This window comes from Halichoerus grypus, chromosome 10 (assembly GCF_964656455.1).
Source record: "Halichoerus grypus chromosome 10, mHalGry1.hap1.1, whole genome shotgun sequence".
Lineage (NCBI taxonomy): Eukaryota > Metazoa > Chordata > Mammalia > Carnivora > Phocidae > Halichoerus > Halichoerus grypus.
This window is the reverse complement of record NC_135721.1, coordinates 42,800,461-42,823,852: the sequence shown is the minus strand read 5'-3', so window position 1 is coordinate 42,823,852 and position 23,392 is coordinate 42,800,461. Positions and strand designations below refer to the sequence as shown.

Sequence of the window (23,392 nt, the reverse complement as noted above, 5' to 3'; positions counted from 1 at the left end):
CCTCAATTCCTTACTGGCTGTTGACCAGAGAGGCCTCTCTCTGTTACTTGCCACAGAGACTTTTCCATAGATGAACTGTCTATCATCAGAGTGAGCAAGTGAGAGAGCAAGAAAAGGCAAGCAAAATGAGAAGCCAGCATCTTCTTGTAACCTAATCTCAGAAATGACATCCCATCCTCCTTGCTATATTTTACTGGTTAGGAGCAAGTCGCTAGTCTCAGCTCATGTTCAAAGTGAGATGATCACACAGTGGCATAAATATCAGGAGAAGAGGGATCATTGGGGCCCATCTCAGAGACTGTCACACCTACATATTTGCAAATGCATCAAGATGGGATGGACTATATGGGTGATGACTGGTATAATTAGGATAGGACATTAGGACATGTGGACAGATCCCACAACATAGACTTAATAGTGACTTATTTAACTTCTGGCACAGTGTACCTATTTGCTTATACAGTGGCTTCCAGGACACAAAAGATCCACTGAATCAAGATAGAGCTATGCAATATGTGGCCAGGAGGGTCATGAGAATAGTGGAGCTAAATAGTGGGGAAAGGAAGGCCAAGACTGGCTCAAGGTGATGGGTGAAGGGATTTGGAGCAGAGGACAGATCTGAGAAACTATACAGAGAAACAAGATGAAGCTAGTATATAATTCGAAGATAACAATGTGCCATGTCAAAGAGAAGAAAAAAGTAATTACCTCACTAGGGAAAATTCTATTTGACTTAGGTTCTGATATTCAGACATTAATCTCAGAATCTGAAAGAAGCTATGTTGCCAGAAGTGACTAAAGTCATAACCAGATTAGTGAGAGGATACAAAATCAGGGTCAGAAGTGAAAGGTCTGGATAATGCAGGAAATCCTAGCCAAGTGCTTCAGCAAGATTCTGGCCTTTCTTGTATCTTGAAGGAAAGCATCTATGTCTAGTGGGAGTATATGCTTCTGTAAATACTTACAGAAATGAAATAGCCATTATTCATGAGGTAGACTTACAGATCCATTTGATTAGCAAGCAGCTCAAAAAAAGATTCTAAGTTCAGAATTTTGAAAGATCCCTGTTTAGATGGGGAGAACCTAGAACGCCTCTAATAACTTAATTAATGATCATGATATTATTTACTAAAACTACCAAACTGGTATAAAACGATGGCTGGCTTCTTTGGTTTGTCCTTCATTATTTTTGAGTGGTGCCAAAGCTACAAAAGTGTCAGCTTCAGTTTGCATTGGACCCTCCTTCTACACCGAGTATGACTTGGAGCTTCAGACTCTGATGGTTTCTTCACTAAATGATTATACTTCATGAATGTGCTGAACTGACAAGGTACACCCAGAGCCTTTTAAATGCCAGTCAGTCTTTCCTTTGGGCAAATTTGTGCCCCCAGTGGTTTGGATCTACTCTCCTATATACTCTTTTCTCCTCTTACTTAACATCTAATTGGGGGCCACTTGAATAAAATCCCTTAGGAGTGTCTGATAGAAACCATTTTGGGGAAAGAGTGCATTACCTATAGAAAGCACATGAAACAGTACTCTCTTGCTATAAGGGAATATTACCCCCTCAGAGGCTCCCCAAAATAATACCTTCTGTCTCCAGTTATTCTGATAATGTCTAATTCTCTAACTCCAACTGTTAAAATGGAGGCGTAATAACTGTTTGTGATTGGTGGGACAGTGGGGGAGTATAATGTATTCCTCCACTGGAGTCGGCCACAATTCCATCCCACTTTTGATATTTTATTCTCTTTCTAGATTTTTTCAAATGTTTTCATTCTTACTTTTTATTTTATATTAACACTCATTAGACTGGTTCTTTCTCTAAAGCAGAAGGTCCTCGTCCATTTTCTCTTCTCTTTCCTTGGTACTGAAGTTTGTGCAAAGAACACACTCACAAGAGTGTGTTGGTTGACTGCACCACCACAATTGAGAGATCCATATGCATGCAGATATCCTAGTTTGGCCCTGGTGAACTAGTCAAGGATACAGTAGTGAATCTTTCTCCTTGCTCAGTGGTGATGCTCCTACTCAAGCAGTCCTGGAAGGATTCTGTGTTCAGGTTTCTGAAAGGTCCCTAGTGATCAAACCTAGAATGCCCACTATTAACTTGGTTAATGACTCATGAAACTATTTAATAAAATTATTGAACTAATATGAAATGATGGGCAGAAAGAGACTTAGTAATTGAAATATGGTACTGCTCATCTGGTCCCTGCAATAGTGAATGACAGGGGAGTTCTTTTCTACATTCCATTCTTTCATTTCTCATCCTTCTCCCACTTGGATAGATTAGCTGTGCCAGAAGCATGATAAGGGCCTAAGATGTAAAGAAGAAGGAAGAGCTGGTCTCTTTCTAAAAGTGACTCCTAATGTAAAACAGTTGACATACAGAAATGTCAAACAATTTTAATATATTGTACTAAGTACTATAACAGTACATACATAATTAGGATGCTATAAAATTATAGAGAACTGACAACTTTGTGAATTAAGGAAGGTTTAACAATAGCAGTTAATTCTAAATGAGATACCAGAGATTGAGGAGGAATTCACCTGGGCCAAAGAAAAAGAGGTATATTTAAGTATAAGAATAAATTAATCATGGACATGTTGGTATGACATGGCATGTTTCCATGTCACCTTTGAAAACATTAAAGAAGTCAGTCTAATTGGAACATTTAAATATATGTAGGAATAGGTGGAGAATCATAGATAAAAATCATAGGCAGGTGTCTGATGTTTGTGTTTGTATCTTGTAAAGATTTTAGAGTCCCTCTATATTAAAGGGAATCATTGGAGTGTTTAAAGTTAGATGTGGACCTTTTAGGTGTTTACTCAGGGGCAGTGGAGTTGGTTGGCCATTCATTTCCACTACCTCGAGTTAACCTTAGATTTTGCTCTTATGGCTGTCAGCAGGCCTATTTGCATCTTTAGTGAGACTTCTTGTTCGTTTTACTGATTCACCCTGTGTTCTGAAACGTCACTTCTAATGTCTCTCTGGAGGATTAAGTCTAGATCTTCCTCACCTCTGTTTTAGGATCTCAGTAGGCACTAGAATGAGGCGACCTTGATTTTTATATGCATGCTGAACTCTGATTTCATTACTCTTGGAATGTCATCATTCTGTGGCCTAGTGTGCACTCTGCATACAAAAGTATAACAAGAACTTACAAGTTTATTTCCAAATTTGATCACCCTTTCAGGATATAAGCTATTAAGAGCAATTCAGTATTTCTGATAAATAACAGTAAAGTGGTGTCTACATTTTTGGATGTAATTCAGAAACTAGAAAGAAACTTCTATTTATATAATCCTATATCAAAAACTCTGTTAATATATAATGTGTGAATCACAAAGGCAATGCTGTATTCTGTCCTAATTAGTGGGAAGCAGAAGCAGCATCATATTTGAAGTATATGAATAAATATATATATATATTTTCAGACTTTTTCTATCTCAGTATTACTTTTGGGATATTTAATTTCTCAGACATTACCAGAGGCGTTAGAAGAATTCATAGCTTAACATCTTAGGTTCTGTCAAGATGGATCATTGTTCTATGAACTTTTTTCTGTCTTATCACTTTAGAAAACAAAACAGTATAAAACTAAAACAACAAAGAGTGCAGCAGCATGGAGAGCAAAGGTATATTGGTTAAAGAGTGGTAGCAGTTGACCAAGCCATAAATAAATGAGTATTGAATGTGCTTAAGAGCAGAGCACGGAGAAAGATTTTCTTGAGGGTCAGACCCAGAAAAACACTGACTTGAGGTAAGAGAAATGAATGTCTTCTCAGTTAAAGTAAATAAAATTGAATTAGTTCAAGTTGTGGGTTTTATCAGGTTGATGAATCTAATAAGATCATTGGAATATTAAGGATAAATTGAACTCTGAGCCCCCATTTGTAAAGTGAGGATTCTGTACCTCCTCTCCCACCATTTTTTCTCCCTTAGAAGGTTGATGTTATGTTCTGTTCCAATCTTTTTATTAAAGAACTTTGTTTTTTCTGCCTCTTCTGACAATGCCACATCCACAACAGTGTTGTTCACACCAACATGCCACCCCTTCAGTCTTCCTAGAGAGATTCTATACTCCATGTTGGAGCAAACAGAATGCCTTTCTCCAAACTTGGGGTTTCAGAGCAGTCCTAGGCATGTTTCGGGCCTCAGAGCACCCCTTATGAAAGTGGTCCCTTTTTAGGTTTTAGCTCTCCTCTCTCTCCCTTGGGCACAGAATCAAACCTGGAGCTGGTGAAGAAAGATAACATGTCACCTCCTGCTTTTTCCTCCTCCTTAGCTCTGCTTCAGAACAATCTTGCACAAACAGAACAAAGCCACACAACAGCACTGATCACCCTTTTATATTCCATCAAAGTTCTTTATGAAAATAGAGGTGTGTGCCCAAGAGCCAGGGTCCAGTGGGTGGGTACTACCTAACTCAACCTTTTTTTTAAAGGTTGATTGATTGATTGATTGATTTGAGAGAGAGAGAGATGGGGGTGAGGGGAGGGGGAAGAGGAAGAGAGAGAATCCCAAGCAGACTCCCCACTGAGCGTGGAAACTGAAGGGGGGCTTGATCTCACAACCCTGAGATCATGACCTGAGCCGAAATCAAGAGTGGGATGCTCAACCAACTGAGCCTCCCAGGCACCCGTACCTAACTCAACTCTGCAGTGGACAGTTATTAATTAAGGTCAAATATTAGGCATTTGATCACAGTCACAATTTCTGAGGGACTTACATAATACTGTTGATCAAAATGGTTTCTTTTACATTCTGGTCCAAGAGCTAGAACTTTATTTTTTCAGAGCCTTATTCTGTAAAAAGTACAGTCTTGAGGATAATGTGTTGATCTTTTTAAAATATTTGAATCATGAGAAGATTCAAAGTAAAAAGGAACAGAGACTAATATAACTGAGACCCTGCTTCTACCCTGAAGTGTAACAAATATTAACATTTTGCAATATCTGATTCACATTACTATTTTCTTAAGAATTAAGATATACTTGAAGCCTCCTTAAGACCTCTACCTCATCCCATGTCCCTCCGTCCCCCTCAAAGGCAACCACTGTGCTTAAGGTGGTATACATACTTTCAGAACATGTGTAGTAAAATGTATATATGTTTAAATTATGCACAGTACTCTTTTATGAATTTTTAAATTTCTCACAAATGATATCTCTTTTCAGTTTGCTTTTCCTGGTCAACACTTTGACCTTAGAACTTACTCACTTGACTACATTGGCTGTCTCCTGAGTTACATCCCGAAGTCCATTTTGTTCCATCCTGATGTACTGCCCATGAACCTGGAGTGAACAGCTTCCTGTGTCTCCCCAGCATCCCACTTAGTGGACTCAACAGTCCTGGGATAGTGCCAGTTGGAAGGGATGCCTTAAAGCTGTTACTTTTATTCCTAGATTTAATGTAACTCTTCTTATTAACTCTTGGAATATTCAACCTATTAAGAAACAACTATAACCATAGAGACAAAAAGATGTTCCTATGACTCCAATGTACTCAGCCCTCCTAATCAGTGCCTCTTTAGAAGTCAATATTTGGCTATACCATAGAAAATGTCTCAGCTCACTGGTTGGGACTGGAAGGCTTCACTTTCTTAGATTTTGTCAAAGTGTTTGCCAGAATGATGTGTGTCCATTTGACTCCCATCTACAGTAGCAGGGTTCCCTTCTTTCCCTATGCTCAGTAAGATCGGTGTTATTAAGCTTTAGTTTATTTGCCCATTCCAAGAGGTATGAAGTGATCTCTCATTGTTTACACTGTAAGTTTTCCAATTATTAGTGAAGTGTCATGTATTTATCAATAATATGGGATTTAGTATTTTGTGAATTGCCTGTTCTAATCCTTGGTCTATTTTTCTATATTTTGCCAACTCATTTGTAGGAGTAGTTATTTTTTGTACATGTAGAACTAATTTTCAGTGAAATGATATGGAAAAAACTTCAGGCAGCTAACTGCTACTGATGGTACCATACAAATCTGTAAAATTGTTGATGGTCATGATGGCACTTAGACATCAAATAGAATGAAATTAATATTCAGAATTTTCAGTTTAGGAAGGGAAGGGAATTTGTAATTTCATTTAAGAAAGATACTCATGGGAAAATGCCAAATACATGTAACAATATTTTCATGCCTAGGGAGGTCAATTTCAATGATCTAGATTATTTAGTCATGTAAAACACTTAATTCCCAACACAAATGGATAGCTGGAATGGCCTTAGTTTAATGTGGTAGTTTTTAGAAGTATATTTTTGTTTGATTTTTACAGCAGTACAACTCAATGTCCACCAAATTCCTTTTATGTAAAAGTATTTCAAAGGCACAAATGAAAAATTCAAATGGTATAGAGAACCAGTCCTAGTAATTCACTCACAGAAGGAAATTCACCCCATGCATGCTTTGGTTTTGATCATTTCTATTGAAAGAACGTTTTCCTGTAACCCTCCTCTTTTTTTTTAATATACTTTTAAACGCTGGACTTTTCCTAGTAGAAATACATTTTTCTAGGAAGGTTTTATCTTGAATACTTTGACCCTAGAAAGTAAAGTAATTTAGCAGAGTTTCTCTCACTAGGGATTAAAATGGATGTTAAAGTATCCACAGAGGATGAAAATGAGTAAAAAGATGAATCAGGCATGAAGGTTCAGAAATGGAAAATGGATGAATGATGTTTCTATTTTATTGTCCTTGTAAATAAAATGAATTGTGCTTTTGGCTTTCATTTGCCATATGAATTGATTGTTACAAGATAAAACCTGAGAAAATTGAATTATAATTTTCGAGAATCAGTGAATCAGCAGCATTTTTTAAGTAGCCAGTGGAAGTATTCCAGACATTCCACTGAATTTACTTTCCGCAAACCTCCACTATGTATGTAGGTGTCTTAATGTTTAAAGAAAGAGGTGCTAACATTTTAGGAATTTATATATGTATCTTCTTTCACATCAAAATGGTCCTGGTAAAATGAAACAAAACTGAATTCAGCTTTGAGCCTACTGGTCTCTAACCCTAGGCTTAGTGCTGGAGTGCCCTGGGATTCCCTCTCCTCTCTTGTAAGGTCCTTCTGTGAGCCTCCCTCCACTGCCATCCCCCTACCTCCAATCTCAAGTTCTATTTCAACAAAAGTGGAATACGTTGGATCACTTCATTCACATGTTACTATGAAGTCCTACAGGTTAAGATCTATTGCTCATCACCTATGACTTCAGCATATGATATTAGTTAAATATTTATCAAGGCTTTTTGAGGGCCAAATACCATCCAATAAATGTATATGCATTATTTCATTGAAACTTAAGATTTTATAGATTTCTTTTGTAGACAAAGAAGCAGGTTTAGAAGGAGTTAAGAAAACTTGGCTAAGGTTTCATAGCTAGTAACTAGCATAAATGAAATTCAACTCAGGTTATAATAACACAAAATATGTACGCATATACACTATACCACACAATCCTGAGCAGGTTTCAAAACTTGCTGTTGCATAACATCACCACTCGTGGAGTAATGGTTTACTTCCTCTGCTGAAAGTAAGTGGTACAAAGACCACTGAATCGGGTCCACCCCAAACTGGACAGGTAGGCACACAGCTCCACTGAGCTGTTGGAATACATGGAGCATGCCACCTTGCCCAAGGGCTGGAACAGGGAGCATGAGAGAAAGTTCACCTAATACATTGTTTCTCACTTTGTTTAATGCAGTGATGCCACGCTTTGCCGAGCAAGTAGAGGTTGCTATTGAAGCCCTGAGTGCCAACGTCCCTCAACCATTTGAAGAGAATGAGTTCATTGATGCCTCTCGCCTAGTGTATGATGGTGTTCGAGACATCAGAAAAGCTGTGCTGATGATCAGGGTATGTAAGGCCTCTCTAGGTTGGAGCTGATCAGAGCTTCTGGTGTGGACTCCAAAGAATTTACTTTTGTTGTTTTAATTACTTAGTTTAACTTGTTAAGCTGTTTGGCTCCTCATTTAGTCAGACAAGGGGGACCGTTTAGTCAGACAAAAGGGACAAGTGATCCCAACAAGCCTAGATTCACACTGAATAACCTGAAGAAGTGATACTCTGCCTATTTCTTGCATGCATTGTCTAAATTTGATACTAACTTTCAGGGGCCCCTGCTATTATCCATGATGCTTCTCTGGCTAACATTTTCCCATCAGGATCAAAAAGCCATGGGATGGAAAGAAAGGAAGAGAACCCAGCGTAGTTGTAGTAGTAGTAGTAGTAGTAGTAGTAGTAGTAGTAGTAGTAAAAATAATAATAATAATCTGATACACAGTCACATTATCTTTATAACAAATAATTACAATCTTATAAATAAGGCTGTATAACTTTGCAGCAAACCTCTTCCCATCACTCACCCTACTATCTTCCCATGTTCAGTCTTCTGTTGTCAGCTGTGAGTCTTCCAAACGATTGTCCAAGTGATTATATAGAGACATATGCTAGAAAACATATAGTAGGTTTTAAAACTCAACATAAGTATCATTTACAACTTGCTTTGTTCACCCACAATGTACCTTCATTTATTTACATTAATACACATAGCTTCCCTAGTTCCATTTAACTGCTACATAATATTTCATTGTAAGATGAGATTTTGTTTTCTCCTTACCTTACCAACAATTTGGCATGGTTTTCAAATAATTTTCTTACCCATAGAACTCTTTCTTAAAATAAACTTAAATATTCAAAAGCATAATTGATGACACAAATACATTTGTGGCTATTACAGCTGAAGCAGAGATGGGGCTTCTGCAGTGACAATCATAAGAACATGAGAACATGTTGTCTGATAGCAATATACTGTGAGCCACAATTGTAATTTCAAATTTTCTAGTAGACACATTGGAAAAAAAAAAAAACAACAACAGTTGAAATTAATTTTAATAATATATCTAACAATCAAATGTATCCAAAATGTTACCATTTTTGACATGTGGCATTAGCTACGTTTAAAGTTCTCAATAATTCATTGTAGCTCATGTCTACCATATTGGATGAGATAGCACTGGAGTGCATCCCCACCTTCATCCTCTACAGTTGTCTCTGAGGCTGCTCAATAAAACCACAAGGTATCTGCTGACTGCATTCTGAAAAACTTTCTCTCAGAGTGATCATTGAACATCTAAACTAATATACCCTTGAACACGGCAAGACAATAATAACCAAATAATATCTGTGGTATTTTGTTCTCTTTGGACAATATATAACTAGTACTTTAAGTATTTCATCTATGGCATTAATTCTCCTCTGAATCTTGTTATCTTTGAGGTCATTAAATTCATGAGTGATCCTCTTCAGCTGTGGTATCCAGAGTGCAACATGGTGCTTCCATGGTGATCTGAGCAGGTGGAGTAGAATATCGCCAGGAAGAGTCTCTATTCCCTCTTTGTTGGCATCCATGCTTCCCCTGAAACATTACCAAATGCCTTCACTTGGGAGCCCAAAAAGCATCTTCGAATTTTCTTGTCTTTAAATTCAGCTTGATTGTTTTCTCGTTAAATATGTCTGTCTTTCATAATAATTTCATGATCAATTCAAAGTGTTCAGATCATTGTATAAGTTATATCAGACGATTCTCCTTATACTTAACAATGTGGCGTTCATAGTTGGAATTTGGAAGCTATCAGATGTATTTCCTGTTCTTCTAACTTGCCCATTTTAGATCTGTCAAACTCTTACCACCTTCCAAGACTTGGCTGAAACCTTCAAATTTTCTCCATCAAAAATACTGACCATCTCCTTTAACTATGTATAACTGTTTCTGCTTATGATAGTATTTATTACATTATTCCCTTTTATGTCTATTACCTTCTTTAGACTGTGAAATTTTGGAAAGCAAAGGCTGTGTTTTTATTTTCCCTTCACTGTGGTGCATTGTCTGGCACAGTGGTTAATGGTGTGTGTGTGTGTGTGTGTGTGTGTGTGTGTGTGTGTGGTGGTGGTGGTGGTGGTGGTGGTGGTGGTGGTGGTGGTGGAAACAGATACCCGGGGAGATAAAGAAGGTGACAGAAAAGGGATGAGAATTGGAGAAGAAGGAAAAGATAGGTAGTCAGGCTTTTAAACCTGTAACAAATTAGATCATTTTTTCCCATTACATACTAACTTGTGAAATAGGTAATAGACCATGAGAGTTATGTTTTCAAAGCATTTGACACTAAATCCCACTATAACCCTCAAGACATATTCCCTCTTTTGCCATTTTTCTGCTTTGTTAGCCTTCACATTTTTGTGACAACCATTCATCTGGGGGGCTGGGGAAGTTTATAGCCATCATTCATTTATTCATTCATGAGCTGTAAAAAAACATAATTTTAGATAAAATGCCATATCTTTGTTGCATGAAGTGTCATTCCTACATCTCGACATTTCAAGTCATCTGATCAGATGGATTTCACACCATGTAAAACTTAAGAGAGAAATGTACAGTATGTACAAATTGATATTTTTAAAATCCTTCTCCATTCAGCACCCACATGGCTTCATTTTGTACTTAATTTCTTGCTTTGCTTTTTGAGTATAATGATTAAGTCTACTTAAAAAAAAAAAATCCATTGCACTAGTTCTAAAGAAAGACAGTGAGACAAGTAGAACTGTTTCTTTCCCAGCAAACCTGGCCATGCCTCCTTCCCTCCAGAGTGTTGTTTATACTTTGTAAAAATAAGAAATCTTTTTCCCTGAAAAAATAAATGCAGAACAGACCCTGAAGGGTTAAGTTTTCCATCACCTTGCCTCGCAGTGATCAATACATATTTAATGTGATGTTGGTATCCAGGCACTCCACGGCAGCTCCAGGCAACCCTCTGAAGTAGACAGAACTATCTTTCCTGTATCCTAACCTCAACTTTCAGAACCCCACTTCTCCCTTGAACAGGTCTACTCTGCCCCTCTGCTGTGAGACTATTTCTTTTTGTTCGCTTCTTGCTGAGACTTGTCCTTGGTGATCTATCAGCTACGAAAGAATTTACAAATTACCCTAGCATGGTAATTTAAAAAGCGAACAGACCAATCTGGCACACCACCATACCGTTGATTCTCATTATTTGCAGTAGTTATATCCTATAATGTTGCTGTGAACATTGAGTTAGAGAATACTGAAACACTGTTCCTAGGGGAACATCCTAGGTTCCTATGAGCCTCTGGTTACATTTTCATTCACTGATCAATATTTAGCTGTGTTTTATGCATGTTTTTGATTAAAGACACATTATTTTGTATATATTGTTGACTCATTAACATTGAACTCACAGCCAACCTCACTATAACTCATTCCTGAAGGAAGCTCATCTAACACATGCCTTTTCTCTGTAAAGGCACATCACAACTTTCTTACACTTAGGACCACTAAACAACACTTCAACACTGCACTTGGAAGCCATTGTAAACAGAGAAATCACCAACAAAAGGCACAAAAATGCAAAATATGTGGCATTAAATGAATGCAAAAGATTACTTATTTGCAGTATAAGAGCTGAAACAAAAAGGCGGAACTTTGTGCTGTTTGACCTCAGCTGGAAAAACACACAGGTTAGGTGACTCACATTTTTTGCCATATTGTACATATCTGTGAAAAACTACACAAGCATTGCTTTGGGGATTACAAAGAAGCTTTTGCTGCATAGGCAAACTCACAAATAAGGTGTCTGCAAGTAATGAGGGCGAAGTGTACATTTAAGACACAGAGTTAGACATTTAATATTGGAAATTAAGATAACTGGGTAGGGTAGAAGGAGGTAATATCTTGGTGTTAGGATATCTATATTCAAAAAAACAAAAAACAAAACAAAACACAGTAGTTTCTTCTTGTAAGAACAACCCTGGAAAAAATCTATTATATCTATATTCTTTTATAATGTAATTGGAACCCATTAATTTGGTTGCACATGATACTTTTGAAAGCAGGTCGTGGAAAACAGTTAAGGCCTGATAAAAGTCTAAAGTTTAACTTCATAAATCCCAAACTGTCCCTGAAAGGGCCCTTGGAGCATTGCAAGATGTTTTAAAATTTCAAGGGAAACATACAGATGTCTCTCAGATATTATGTGAAATAACAGCCAACAGGAGCTCACAGTTTAAACAATAGGTTGGTATATTCCTTTTAATAACATCCTATATTTGTGAAGCTGGGTTTTTGGTAGTTGCCATGATAAAAAGAAAGCTTTGGTTATATTCCGAGATTTGAGAAGTCATGCAGTGTGCAACAGGCACCAGGCACTAGGTTGTTAAGTTTAATCAACTTTATCCATTTTTGTTATCTAACTGCTTAATCAACACAACTGTTTGGTTTGTGGCTGTTTTGTTTGCTTTTTGTTTTGTTTTGTTTTGTTTTTAGCCAAGGGGCACCTTGAAAAAATTACTGAGGCTCAGTGAGAGTATTTGAAACAATAGAGTTTGGGAACCTATGGCTTAAATATTTTTTATTTTCATCTCTGTGCTTCAGTTTCCGTATCTGCAAATAAGGACAGATATTGCCTTTGCTATAAAGCACTAGCCTAGACCTGGCATTTAGTAGGTTCCCAAGAAATATTTTTCTTTTCTCATCCTGCTGGGATGAAGTTTCTTATTACAATCAGTTAATGAAATACAGTTTGTTAAATAAATTAACAATATTATTAAAACTGCAGGGATTGGAGTTACTCATCAGAGCTAGGAGTTTTATGTATAAAAGACTTTTATGACAAAACTGATTTTCCTATTACAGACTGCTATTATCCAGTTAATTAACATGGTCCTGTAAGGTTCCCAGTTTTGTTTTCCTAACTCAAGTAATTAGAAATAATTTCATATGAATTTTCAGAAAAATTCAGTAATTTAGTCTTGGTCATTCATTTATTAAGTATTTGTTGAATGCTTACTAGATGCCCCACACGGTTGGAGGGGCCCTGAATGGAGAGGTAAACAAAATAGAAGTCCCTCTCTTCAAGAAATTTATATTCCTCTGGTGGGAGACAGTTTTATGAAGGGTGGTCACTGATTGGATGGCATTTGAGAACAGACTTGGAGAAAGAGGAGGAAACAAGCCATAAAAATATTAGGAAAAATGTGTTCCAGGCAGGGGGAAATGGCAGGTGCAGTCTAAGGATCACACTGAATGAGATGGGAGCCCTTGATGTGTTCTAAGCTGACTTAGCTCATACAAGGATCATCACCCTGGCTCTGCTGGAGAGAGTAGAATGTATGGAGAAAAAAATAGAAGTAAGGAGATCAATCAGGAGCCTTCCAGAATAATCCAGGATAGAGATGCAGTGGCCAATCAGTCCTGACTGTGAGGGGATTTTCTTCTACATTGACTTTGGGAAAATGTAATTCCAGTGGCATAGCTTTCTGTTTGGGAAATCCTCCTTCTTGCGTCACCCAAACTGTCCTGTTGCCTCTCCATGTCCTCATCTTTCTACTCCCAGTTAAGCTCTCATACACATTTGAGCCTTTCTTTTAAATTGTCATTAATATATTTTTCATGTGTCCTGGTGAAACAACTCTAAATCCTACAGTCTTTTCTCATTTTGCTTCCCTCCAGAAACTGTTGTAGAGAAGACTGAGCATTTGATTGGGAGCCAGGCACGTAGATTGATCCTGCTCTGTAACTGACATGTGGTGTGACCCTGGACAAGCACATGATTTTCTTGAGCCTCTGTAATAGGCACACACTAATCTCATAGAGGAGGAGATTTTAGAGGCCAAATACTTTAATTGTGCCATTTTACAAATAAAACCCACTTTTGCAGTCTAACAGATAATAGACCCAGGGAACCAAGAGTAGATCCAACGTACTTTTTGATGGTTGTAAAAAGGACTTCCCTGGGGGCACAGAAAGGCAGAATTGAGGCTTGACCCCCAGTTTCCGGCTTCCAATCCAGTGAATTATACATTTTGGTGATTCTTTTTACTCTATATAAACACTACCTAATGATACAAGTCTTATTATCTTTGGGCCCATTTGCAGACCTTCAATATTTTTCCATGTCTCCTTTAATGTATGGAGGTCCTTGGCCAACCAAAACCTAACACTGCTACTTGTTAAAATGATTAATTCAAAAAATAACAGCATGAGAAGTAGGCACATTTACATGCAATTAGCAAACTGCACATGCACAGAACTGTTTATATGGCTTGGATGGGTTTGCTGCATGATTAAGGCACAAGAAAGTATTTTAAGCTCATCCATTTGCCTGGTGTTACTTGTGATGGTCAAAAGCATAGGCTCTGGAACGCCCTCAGCTTGCTAGGTGTAACACCCTGGAAAACTGACTTAACAACTCTGAGCCTATTTATACAACTGTAAAATGGACATTAAATTGTTTGGGAGGGGAGGGGCAGAGGGAGAGAGAGAGAGGGAAGGTTAAGCAGGCTCCATGCCCAGCCTGGAGCTTAATGCGGGGCTCGATCCCACAAACCTGAGATCATAACCTGAGCCGAAATCAAGAGTTGGACGCTTAACTGACTGGGCCACCCAGGCACTCTAGGCATTATATTTATTTCATTAGGTTGTTACAAGGATTAAATCCTTTAGCTGAATGCCTGGCCCATAGTGGTTGGTAAAAATGATTTCTATTATTATGATTATTGCAGTTGTTATTATGTATATGTTATCACTTATTACTTGAGTTCACTTTTACCATTTACAAAGCATTTTCGTATATATTTTATCCTAGAATCCTGTGAGGCAGACAGGGCAAATAGGAATTATTATCTCCATTTTATAAGTGAGGAGAGAGAGAAGCAGAAAAACTGTAAGTGACATAAACAGTTATTGGTGGCAGAGTTGGGCCAAAAACACTCAGATTCCCTGGGTCCACATCCAGGTTTTTTTTTGTTTTTTTTTTCATTTTTAAACTTTGTTTTGGTTTCTGAGCCCTAGTCACTTGAATGAAAGCTCATCATCATTAACCTTATGCTGCCAGGTTGTGTCTGTCACTGACTCATCTGCTAAACACACAGATCATTGAAATGTTTGGACACAGTACTATAGGCCCTGTCATATTTTCCTTTTTTCTATTGAGTGAGGTTTTTCATTTTACTTTTCTCTCTCCTTTTCAAAAACTAATGATGAAAAGCGCTTGCAATCTTGTCATCTCATCTGTCAGCAGAATTTACCAACTTGCTGTAATTGTTCTGCAGCACATTCCAGAAGAGTGAAAAATGATCAGAGATTATTGTCTCTGTCCACAATGGGAATACAACCAGTTATTGGAACCAGGTTCTGCCCACCCCACCCCTGCTTTAGTTAATAAAGTATGGGAACAAAACCTCTTTCTTCCCTCTTTCTTTTAATAATTCTGTGAAAGAAAATTGAACATCTGTAGATGACTGAGTGAATATTAATAAGGTTGATGGAGAGAGAGAAGGAAAACAAGGAGATGCCAAGCCTTGGAAATTACTACGCATAATGTGATATTGGCACGGAGACCCCGTTTTGTGCCTGTCTGACCAATCTCAAGGCTTCATGAATAACCACACCTGATTAATTACACTGAGGTAGCCAAAGAAACCAGCAGAATCAAAGTGTGCCCTTTTGGGAATGGGCAACTGCACCATCAGTACTGCAGTGGTCTGCTTCTTGCTTTTTGAAATACAGAGCCCTGGAAGGTGGTGCTCCTTGTGCCAAGGGGCAGTTTGTGGGTAAACTGTCAGCTTTCAGTCTAATGACCATGGATCTGAGAAGTTCGCACGAATGCACTATCTCCCCTCATGCACCATCCTCACCAACTCCACATTCATCTTCTTAGAACTAACAGAGGATGATAGTCTACAGTACATGCTGCATGATTTAGAGGGCTTTAAGCAAGGTGTAACCTCTCATGCCTCAGTTTCCTTATCTGTAAAGTGGAGGAAATGGTGTCTACATCATAGGACTGTGAAGAAAACTGTATGAATTAGAATATGGAAAGTCCTTAGAGAAAACCATGATGGGCACATGAAAAGCACTTAATGTATGTTATCTATTATGGTCATTAAAGATATGGAGTATTTTTATTTCTGGGTTTATGGATTAATTCATGCCTTTTCTCTGACACAGGATGGATAGGATCTTCATGTAACTACTCACTTTAAAGCCGTTCCATAGCTCCAGTTCTTACCTGATTTATAATGTGAGAAAGATAGACACATTTGGGTATTTGGGTCTGAATTCTAATTCTGTTATTAACTAGTTTAGAGACACTGGGCATGCTGTTTCTCAGAACCTTGGTTTTCTATCTCTTAGAATGATCCTTATTTCACTGTGCTGGTTTTAGCTAAATTGATACTATGAATGAAAGAGCTGTTTAATCCTTGATGGTTGTATAGTGATTGGTAGCTTCACTTTTTAAAAGTGAATGAATTGATTTCAGAATCTTAAGTAATGATGATGGCAAACATTTTTTAAATGCCTATTATATGCCAGACACTTTACACAAAGTACATTCCTTAATCTTCACAAAAGTCATAGAGGAACTTTTATCAACACCGGTTCACAGGGGAGGAAACCAGAGCTAAGAGGATTTTGCCAGTGGTCACACAGGGATTCATATTCAGGCAGTCTTGACTCTGGAATCTATAGTTGCAACCTGTACACTACACGCTTTAGTGACCACATCAGATATTTCATCTGGACTAACCACTGGCTTGGAGATGATCAATTCTTTTTGCTTACTAAGACTAGAAAAGACTGGGAATAGAGCAAAAAGGGCATTATAGACCAAGTATAGGTACAACTTTTGTTGTTGATGGTGATTTTCTATCTTAGAGTAGATTTCTATGGGTGAAAAAACACACGAATATATTTTTCTTAAAATTAGAAAGCATGTCAAGAGCTAAACAGACTTTTATACCTACAGGAGGAAGTAATAGAGTGTATTTTTTTAAGAGATAAATCAGGGCAACTTGGTTTTTCTGACTCCATTTAGAGTCAATACCCTCCTCCATAACCCCCTACACGTAACTGCCCACAAGATCTCTTTCCTGGGAGCTACTTAGTTTTTGCAGCCGCAGAATATATGGGTGGAGTTGAAGTTTATCAATTTAAAATATGCTGATTCTTCTCTTTTCCTTTGTACCTTTAGACCCCAGAAGAACTAGAGGATGATTCTGACTTTGAACAGGAAGATTACGATGTGCGCAGCCGGACAAGTGTTCAGACTGAGGACGACCAGCTCATTGCGGGACAGAGTGCACGGGTGAGTGGACATTCACGACTTGGGTTTCATGCACTGGGGCTGTGTACACCAAATTGGTTTGAGGAGATTTCTGATCCAGGGTCTTGGAATCCCAGAGATTTATAGCTCAGAAATCTGTGCTTTCATCTGTGGTTGTTCTTAGCAATTCATATTTTACACAATGGAAATAACCATCACTGCTTCTGATTTCTGTTAACTCCATTCTCTCTCCATCACTTGAAACTTAGCAGTCACATCAATGCAAACAGTTTAAGAATCTAGTGGATTTTGTTGGGTTTAGCATCATGATGAGATGCTTCAACAGCTAGGGGACACAGGAATGCTCAGATCTTGCATTGGCACAGACACCATAGTGCCGCTTGAAATCACCAAGCTTGTTAACACAAGAGGCAATGACAAATGGAAAATTAGAGTACTATTTTGTTAATGGCTGGGCTGTTACTGTTCCATACTCTGACGTAGGGTCTCTGATGAGTAAGACCACATCTTTGAAATTGGTTCAAGGACATCAAAATAGAGACAGAACTCCCCCACCCCCTCCACAATATCTACTTATGGCAAGGGCAGTAGCCCTAGATCTGTCTGCCATATGATAGAGAAAGAAATTATCGAGACATACTAGAAATATGCCAGCTTAAGGCATGGAGCAGGAAGCAACAGAAAGATCATTTCTCTGGCTGACATTTGAACACTCTGGAGCACTCCATGACACTCTCTGCCAACACAAGTGTTTCAAAAGAGGATTCTGACCAATTCTATTAATCGTATCTCCTTGAGGGTAGATGCAGGTAATCAGGAGATTAAATCCCTGGGGATTACAAAAGGAGGTAAGAGTCTCCTCCCTTTAAAGGTTCAGTTTTTATGTGGTAAAAACAGTCCCATTATAGATTGTGTTCTTATTCTATTCTAATTAGAATTACATTCTAATTCTCTGTTAAGTTTTACTTAAGAAAAAATAAGGTAGAGGACGCATGAGTTTGAGACAGAGGTGGTAATTTAGAATAGTGGCTAGGAAACCCCAGAAAGCTTACACTGGTTTAGGAATTGTGAAAGAAGAGTAGGAATAGCCAGTCAGAGGTTAAAATAAAGAGGACTCAAAGAAGACTAAGCCTTATGTTGAGTCAAGAAAATCTTTGTACTTAAAACCCAATTTCTCTTTCGTGCTTTATGTCCTGATAGTCTCATGCAACAATGAAATGATTCACAAGATATAGATGGACATTGATAGGGGAAATGTGAGGGTAAAAGCCAGAATATTAAAGATGCACCAGCTTTGATTTTAGACAGACTTGGTTTTGAATTGTAAAGAGTGGAGTGAGGACCATGCTATGCTCCATTACATGTTGCTTAATTTCTCTGAGCTTCAGTCCTATTATCTGTAAAATGTGAATAATAGACTTACTTGATAGGATTCTTTTGAGGTTTAATTACTTAATATTTGTAAAATAATGAACGCAATACCTGACATACATTAAATACTCAGTAAAGGGTGACTAAAAATTGCCATCCCTTGGAAGAGAAATTATTTTGGATCACAGATTGGTGACAGTAGAAAAGTACACAAAAGAATATGAGACACCCTACCTAGAAAATCTTTTGTAGACTGTAAGCTCCCCCCTGGACCCCTCCCCACCAGTGTTGAAAACTAAGAAATTCATTAAGCTGAGACGCTTTTGAGCCTGTGTTGGCATAACACTAAATCAATTCATCCATCAAGTCAATTAATCTTCAAAATTAGGTAAAACCAGCATTTTTATATCAATGATAAAGGGCAAATTTGAGTAATTCATCCAAACATTAATCAATTCAAAGTCAAATTTGATTGACTGCTACTTGGTATTGAAACAGTCCAGTATCCATTGACTTGTTTTCTCAAAGACCAAGGCATATTATACTACCCTTATCGTACTTTATAATCACCATCTTGTCAAAATGGCATGATTAGTCCCACTTCTTACCAGGAAGAATGCAGTCCCATTGTACTTCTGTTTCATGCATCTTATGATAGGTATCAAGTCAATTAAGTGGAAACAAAAGTCAGATAGCCCGTCTGTATCATTTATTATTTTTTTCACCCAATAGGTGAAAAGACAATAGTCTTGTTTGAAAGGTTTTTCAGCGTGAATTATGAACATGGTCCAGGATGGTAAGAACAAAGTACCCCTATAATCCAGCACTTGCTGATTTGTCTTTGAGATCCATCATGTGGTCTGTGTGATTAACTTGCAGCAGACAGCATTAGTTATTGAGTCAGCCTATTTTAGCCTGTAATTATATGATGACAAATCAGAGACCTAGAATTATGGCTGTAAGTTGGAAATAAGAGGGTGCATTGAATTGCGGAGATGACAGATGGTCGAACTTTTGACCAGAGAAATACGGTAGCAGGAGGCAAAAGTTGTCTTTGACAGAAGTTGTTGCTCTTTGCAGCACCCAGTCCTTCCCCGATGTTCATGGACTTCACTTTGTGTTCTCATTCAGATAAATTCTTCCTCTCTGAAAAGGGTAAATTAATCTAAAAGGAGGTTAAGGTAGGAGAAAAGCTTTTAGTATCCACTCCAACTTTTCTCCCAAACTCTGAAATTAGAGTGTTTATTTCCTTTATGTGTCCCTATGTGCTGCTTCTCTACAGCGTTTTATGAGCAAGGGAGAGGCAGAGAATGATCATACTCTGATCCAATCAAATGTAGAAGTAATCAGACCTTATGATCCTAGACACAACATCTTATAAACTGTTTCCTCACAGGTTGATGTGGTTAAAATTGGTCAGCAACAACTCTTGGACACTTAACTTGGTGATGGAATATATTATTTGGAGGCACACAGACCTTATTTTAAATATGGGCTTGGCCAAGCTGTGTGACTTTGGGCAACTTTCTTAACCTCTCCATGTCTTATCTGTGTATGTATGTGTGTGTGTGTGTGTGTGTGTGTGTGTGTGTGCATGCACAGCATTCTACCTCATGATGTCATTAAGAGAACTGCATGGTAAAATGTATCACAAGATGTGTCACATGCTGTCAAGTTGACAAAGAAGATGATGATGCTTATAGCGTAAGGTAGTTCTTCATTACAAGGCTGGTCAAATAATTGAACCTAAAAAAGCGTGGACAATTTAGGAAATCATGAAAGTTTTTACTTGACTAAATGGGACAATTACTTCAATTTTCCTATTTACTTCATGGTCTGAGACTGGTAAAAGTCAAAGGACCCACTCTTTAACTGCTTATATTTATTATTCTGCTTTAAAATCAAGTGAGTAGGAATGGACACAGTGAGTTTTAGCCCTTTTAATCATTATTTATAAACATTCTTGTACTTGAAGCCTAAATGTTAGAGTCTTGCTCTAGTTTAAGGAACTAATACTTGTCAGTTTGGAAGCCCATAGACTTCAAATGTCATTTCTCTCTTTGAGATTGGAAAAATAATCATATCAAAAGCTCCTGAGATTTAGGTTGAAGAAAAGATTCTGGGCCGAGTGATTATTGGCTTGTTTCAGTGATTTATACTTTCATTTAGTAAGTAGAGTTTATAACTTCAATCACAAAAAAAAAAAAAAAAAAAAATGGCTGGCTGTTCAGAGGAAAGGCTGGGAGCCTGGGTGGGGGCGCAGGAAATTCTGTGGATTCAAGTCTCTGATGCCACAATTTCGGGCCCCAGATCAGCCAGATCAACAATCTGTAGAGCTATGCTTGACTCCTGTGCATAGAAGCAGCAGAAATTCTCAGACCACCCCAGGTGATCACATCAGAGAAACAGAAAAGCTGATTTGTTCCCTTTCCTTTTGGCCATGAAAATCACTTTTCTCATGTTCACTTAGTTTGAGGGAAGGAAAAATTGCATGTTACATATTTTGTATTCAACTTGATTTGAATGTAGTCAGCCTCTTTTTTTTTCTAGCTAGAACGACTTTAATGTGTTAACATTTCAAACTGCTGAGTTACATTGATAAGACCTAATTAAAACTCATGTGTTGAATTTTAATTTGATTAACTGGCAAATTTCTCAGTTTGTGATCTGTTTATAGATAACCTTTTTTTTTTTTTTTTTAATTCCAGTTTCAGAAAAGGTCAGTTATGAATTTTTAAAAGCCAGGAGCATTTTAAGAATATTTAGGAAAAGACTTCGGCTCATCGATAGCTACATAAGCAGAAGCAAATGTAATGACACTTGCACCCAAGTCACACACCATTAAGTGCATTATGCGGGTCGAGCACCCCTAGAGTCAAAATAACATCTTCTTTTGCAAATCTGCTTTGAAGGGGCCATTTTTTTTTCCCTTCAGAATTGTGCCGTTAGAAAATGTTTGTCAGTTCTGGTAAATTCTCTTGAACTATGTTGATGCAGTGAGTGGAAAAATGGTTACACAGTCAATCAAAAGATATTTATTGAGCTTCTATTCTTTGCAGGATGCTGAAACCTCTACCCTAAGGAAGCTCAGAAAGAAGTCAGAAGTAGAACATTAATAGGAATTAGAGAGTGGAGCAAGGCAGTTAATACTCAAATCCTAAATTATACAATTGAAACTCATGTGATACAGTTGAAAGATAAGTGTACACCCTTCAGTGCACAAATTAACTCTTTTGAGACAATGAAAGTTTCATTGCTTTCCATCTGGGGATTGAATGTAGAGGCTGGAGTTCTGCCGGGTAGTTTTACAGATTCTTCGACAGAGAAGTACCTAGTGAATGGCTTAAATGATGATGGTCAGGACTTGTGAGGTCTAAGTAAAACATGATTATCAGCTTTGTATGAGGAGGACAAATTAATGTAGGATAGTGTAAGATCATCAGACAAGGATGCTTCAGGAGAAAAGAGCATATTTAACTTCTGCAAATCCAAATCTATCTAAAATGCATTGGAATAGCTGTCTTGTTATTAGTACAATATTGTATATGTGAGTTTGTAACCAACTCTTTGGTTATATATTAACCACCTTTTTTGGATACAGTTTTTAAAGTACTTTAAAATATCTTTCAGAAATAGTGTTTTAAATATTTTAACTATAGTATTTGTAGCAGTCTGGCTTTTTAAATATGGATTGTAATTTCTGTATATACACATGTACACTCACACACATACACAGAGACTCACATGCTAGTTATATGAAGTCACACACGTGCATGCATGGAAGTTAGTAAACATGACTGTGTATTAGTAAAATGTATCTGTGCAGGTAATAGTCCGGGACACCTTCATGCAAATCAAAGACACCCCTTACTCTGGCAGATAAAGCCTCATCTCTAGGTTGCTCAGCCTGGTGAACAATGCTTGTGATTTCAGCAACCCTTGCCCCACTGGGATGGGATCATTGTGCAGTGTCTAACCTGCATGGTTGTGCATGGTGATCCAGTTGTGCTCAATAATTAAGCATGGTGTTAGTTGACCTGGGTATGAATCCTATTCCTGCAGCTTATTAGTCGTGTAATATTGAGAATTTAATTTCTCTGGGCCTTAGTATCATCATTAATAAAATAATAACACTATTATTAATCTTGTAGAGTGATTCAGTAAATTAAGTTTTTTTATAAACATAAGCCTCTTAGCACATGACCTGGTATACATTTCTGTACTCAAGGAATCCTGTCAATCTTCTATTTATGTATAGTCCCGTAGACTCTGGGCCCATCCCTGTCTTTCATGGCACCTAGATAATAAGCTAGAGAGGTAGCTGGAAAGGAATACTAATACAGACATGATGATAACATGTTAGCAGTAACCCCATATATGCTTTCATTTTTTTGACAAAACACATTTATTATTTCACTTGCTGTCCACCATAACACTTTGAGGTAACTGTTTACTATACTTAGATCTGAAGAAGTTAAGAATATGATCCAGTAACAAGTAGGTCTTAACCTAAGTCAGTGACAGAGCCCATTGAGCCCAGTTTTTCGGAGCTTATGTCCATTGATGTTTTTATTAGAAATCAACTACCGTGGGTAGGGGGATGGGGTAATTGGGTGATGGGCATTAAAGAGTGCACTTGATGTAATGAGCACTGGGTGTTCTATGCAGCTGATGAATCACTAAATTCTACCCCGAAACTAATAATACACTATATGTTAACTAACTTGAATTTAAATAAAACCAAACAAAAAAAAAGAGAAAGAAATCAACTACCTTTCGTTCCAACAATTCACTTACATTGGGAGGAGCTTTATAATTAAGGAAGCAGAGTTTTCTTGTATGTGTTATTTTACTTGTCCTTTGCAA

The 23,392-nt window shown here is 37.6% G+C and overlaps 1 protein-coding gene across 4 annotated transcripts in view; it reads left to right on the top strand.

Moving 5' to 3' along the window:
- The window catches only part of CTNNA2 (catenin alpha 2), a 1,076,840-nt gene that overhangs the window by 981,939 nt on the left and 71,509 nt on the right, over positions 1 to 23,392 (top strand). For all 4 annotated transcript variants that reach the window (XM_078056374.1, XM_078056373.1, XM_078056372.1 and 1 more), the window contains exons 13-14: positions 7,720 to 7,871; positions 17,063 to 17,176. In XM_078056374.1, the coding sequence (XP_077912500.1) occupies positions 7,720 to 7,871; positions 17,063 to 17,176 (266 nt within the window). The remainder of the gene's footprint in view (positions 1 to 7,719; positions 7,872 to 17,062; positions 17,177 to 23,392) is intronic.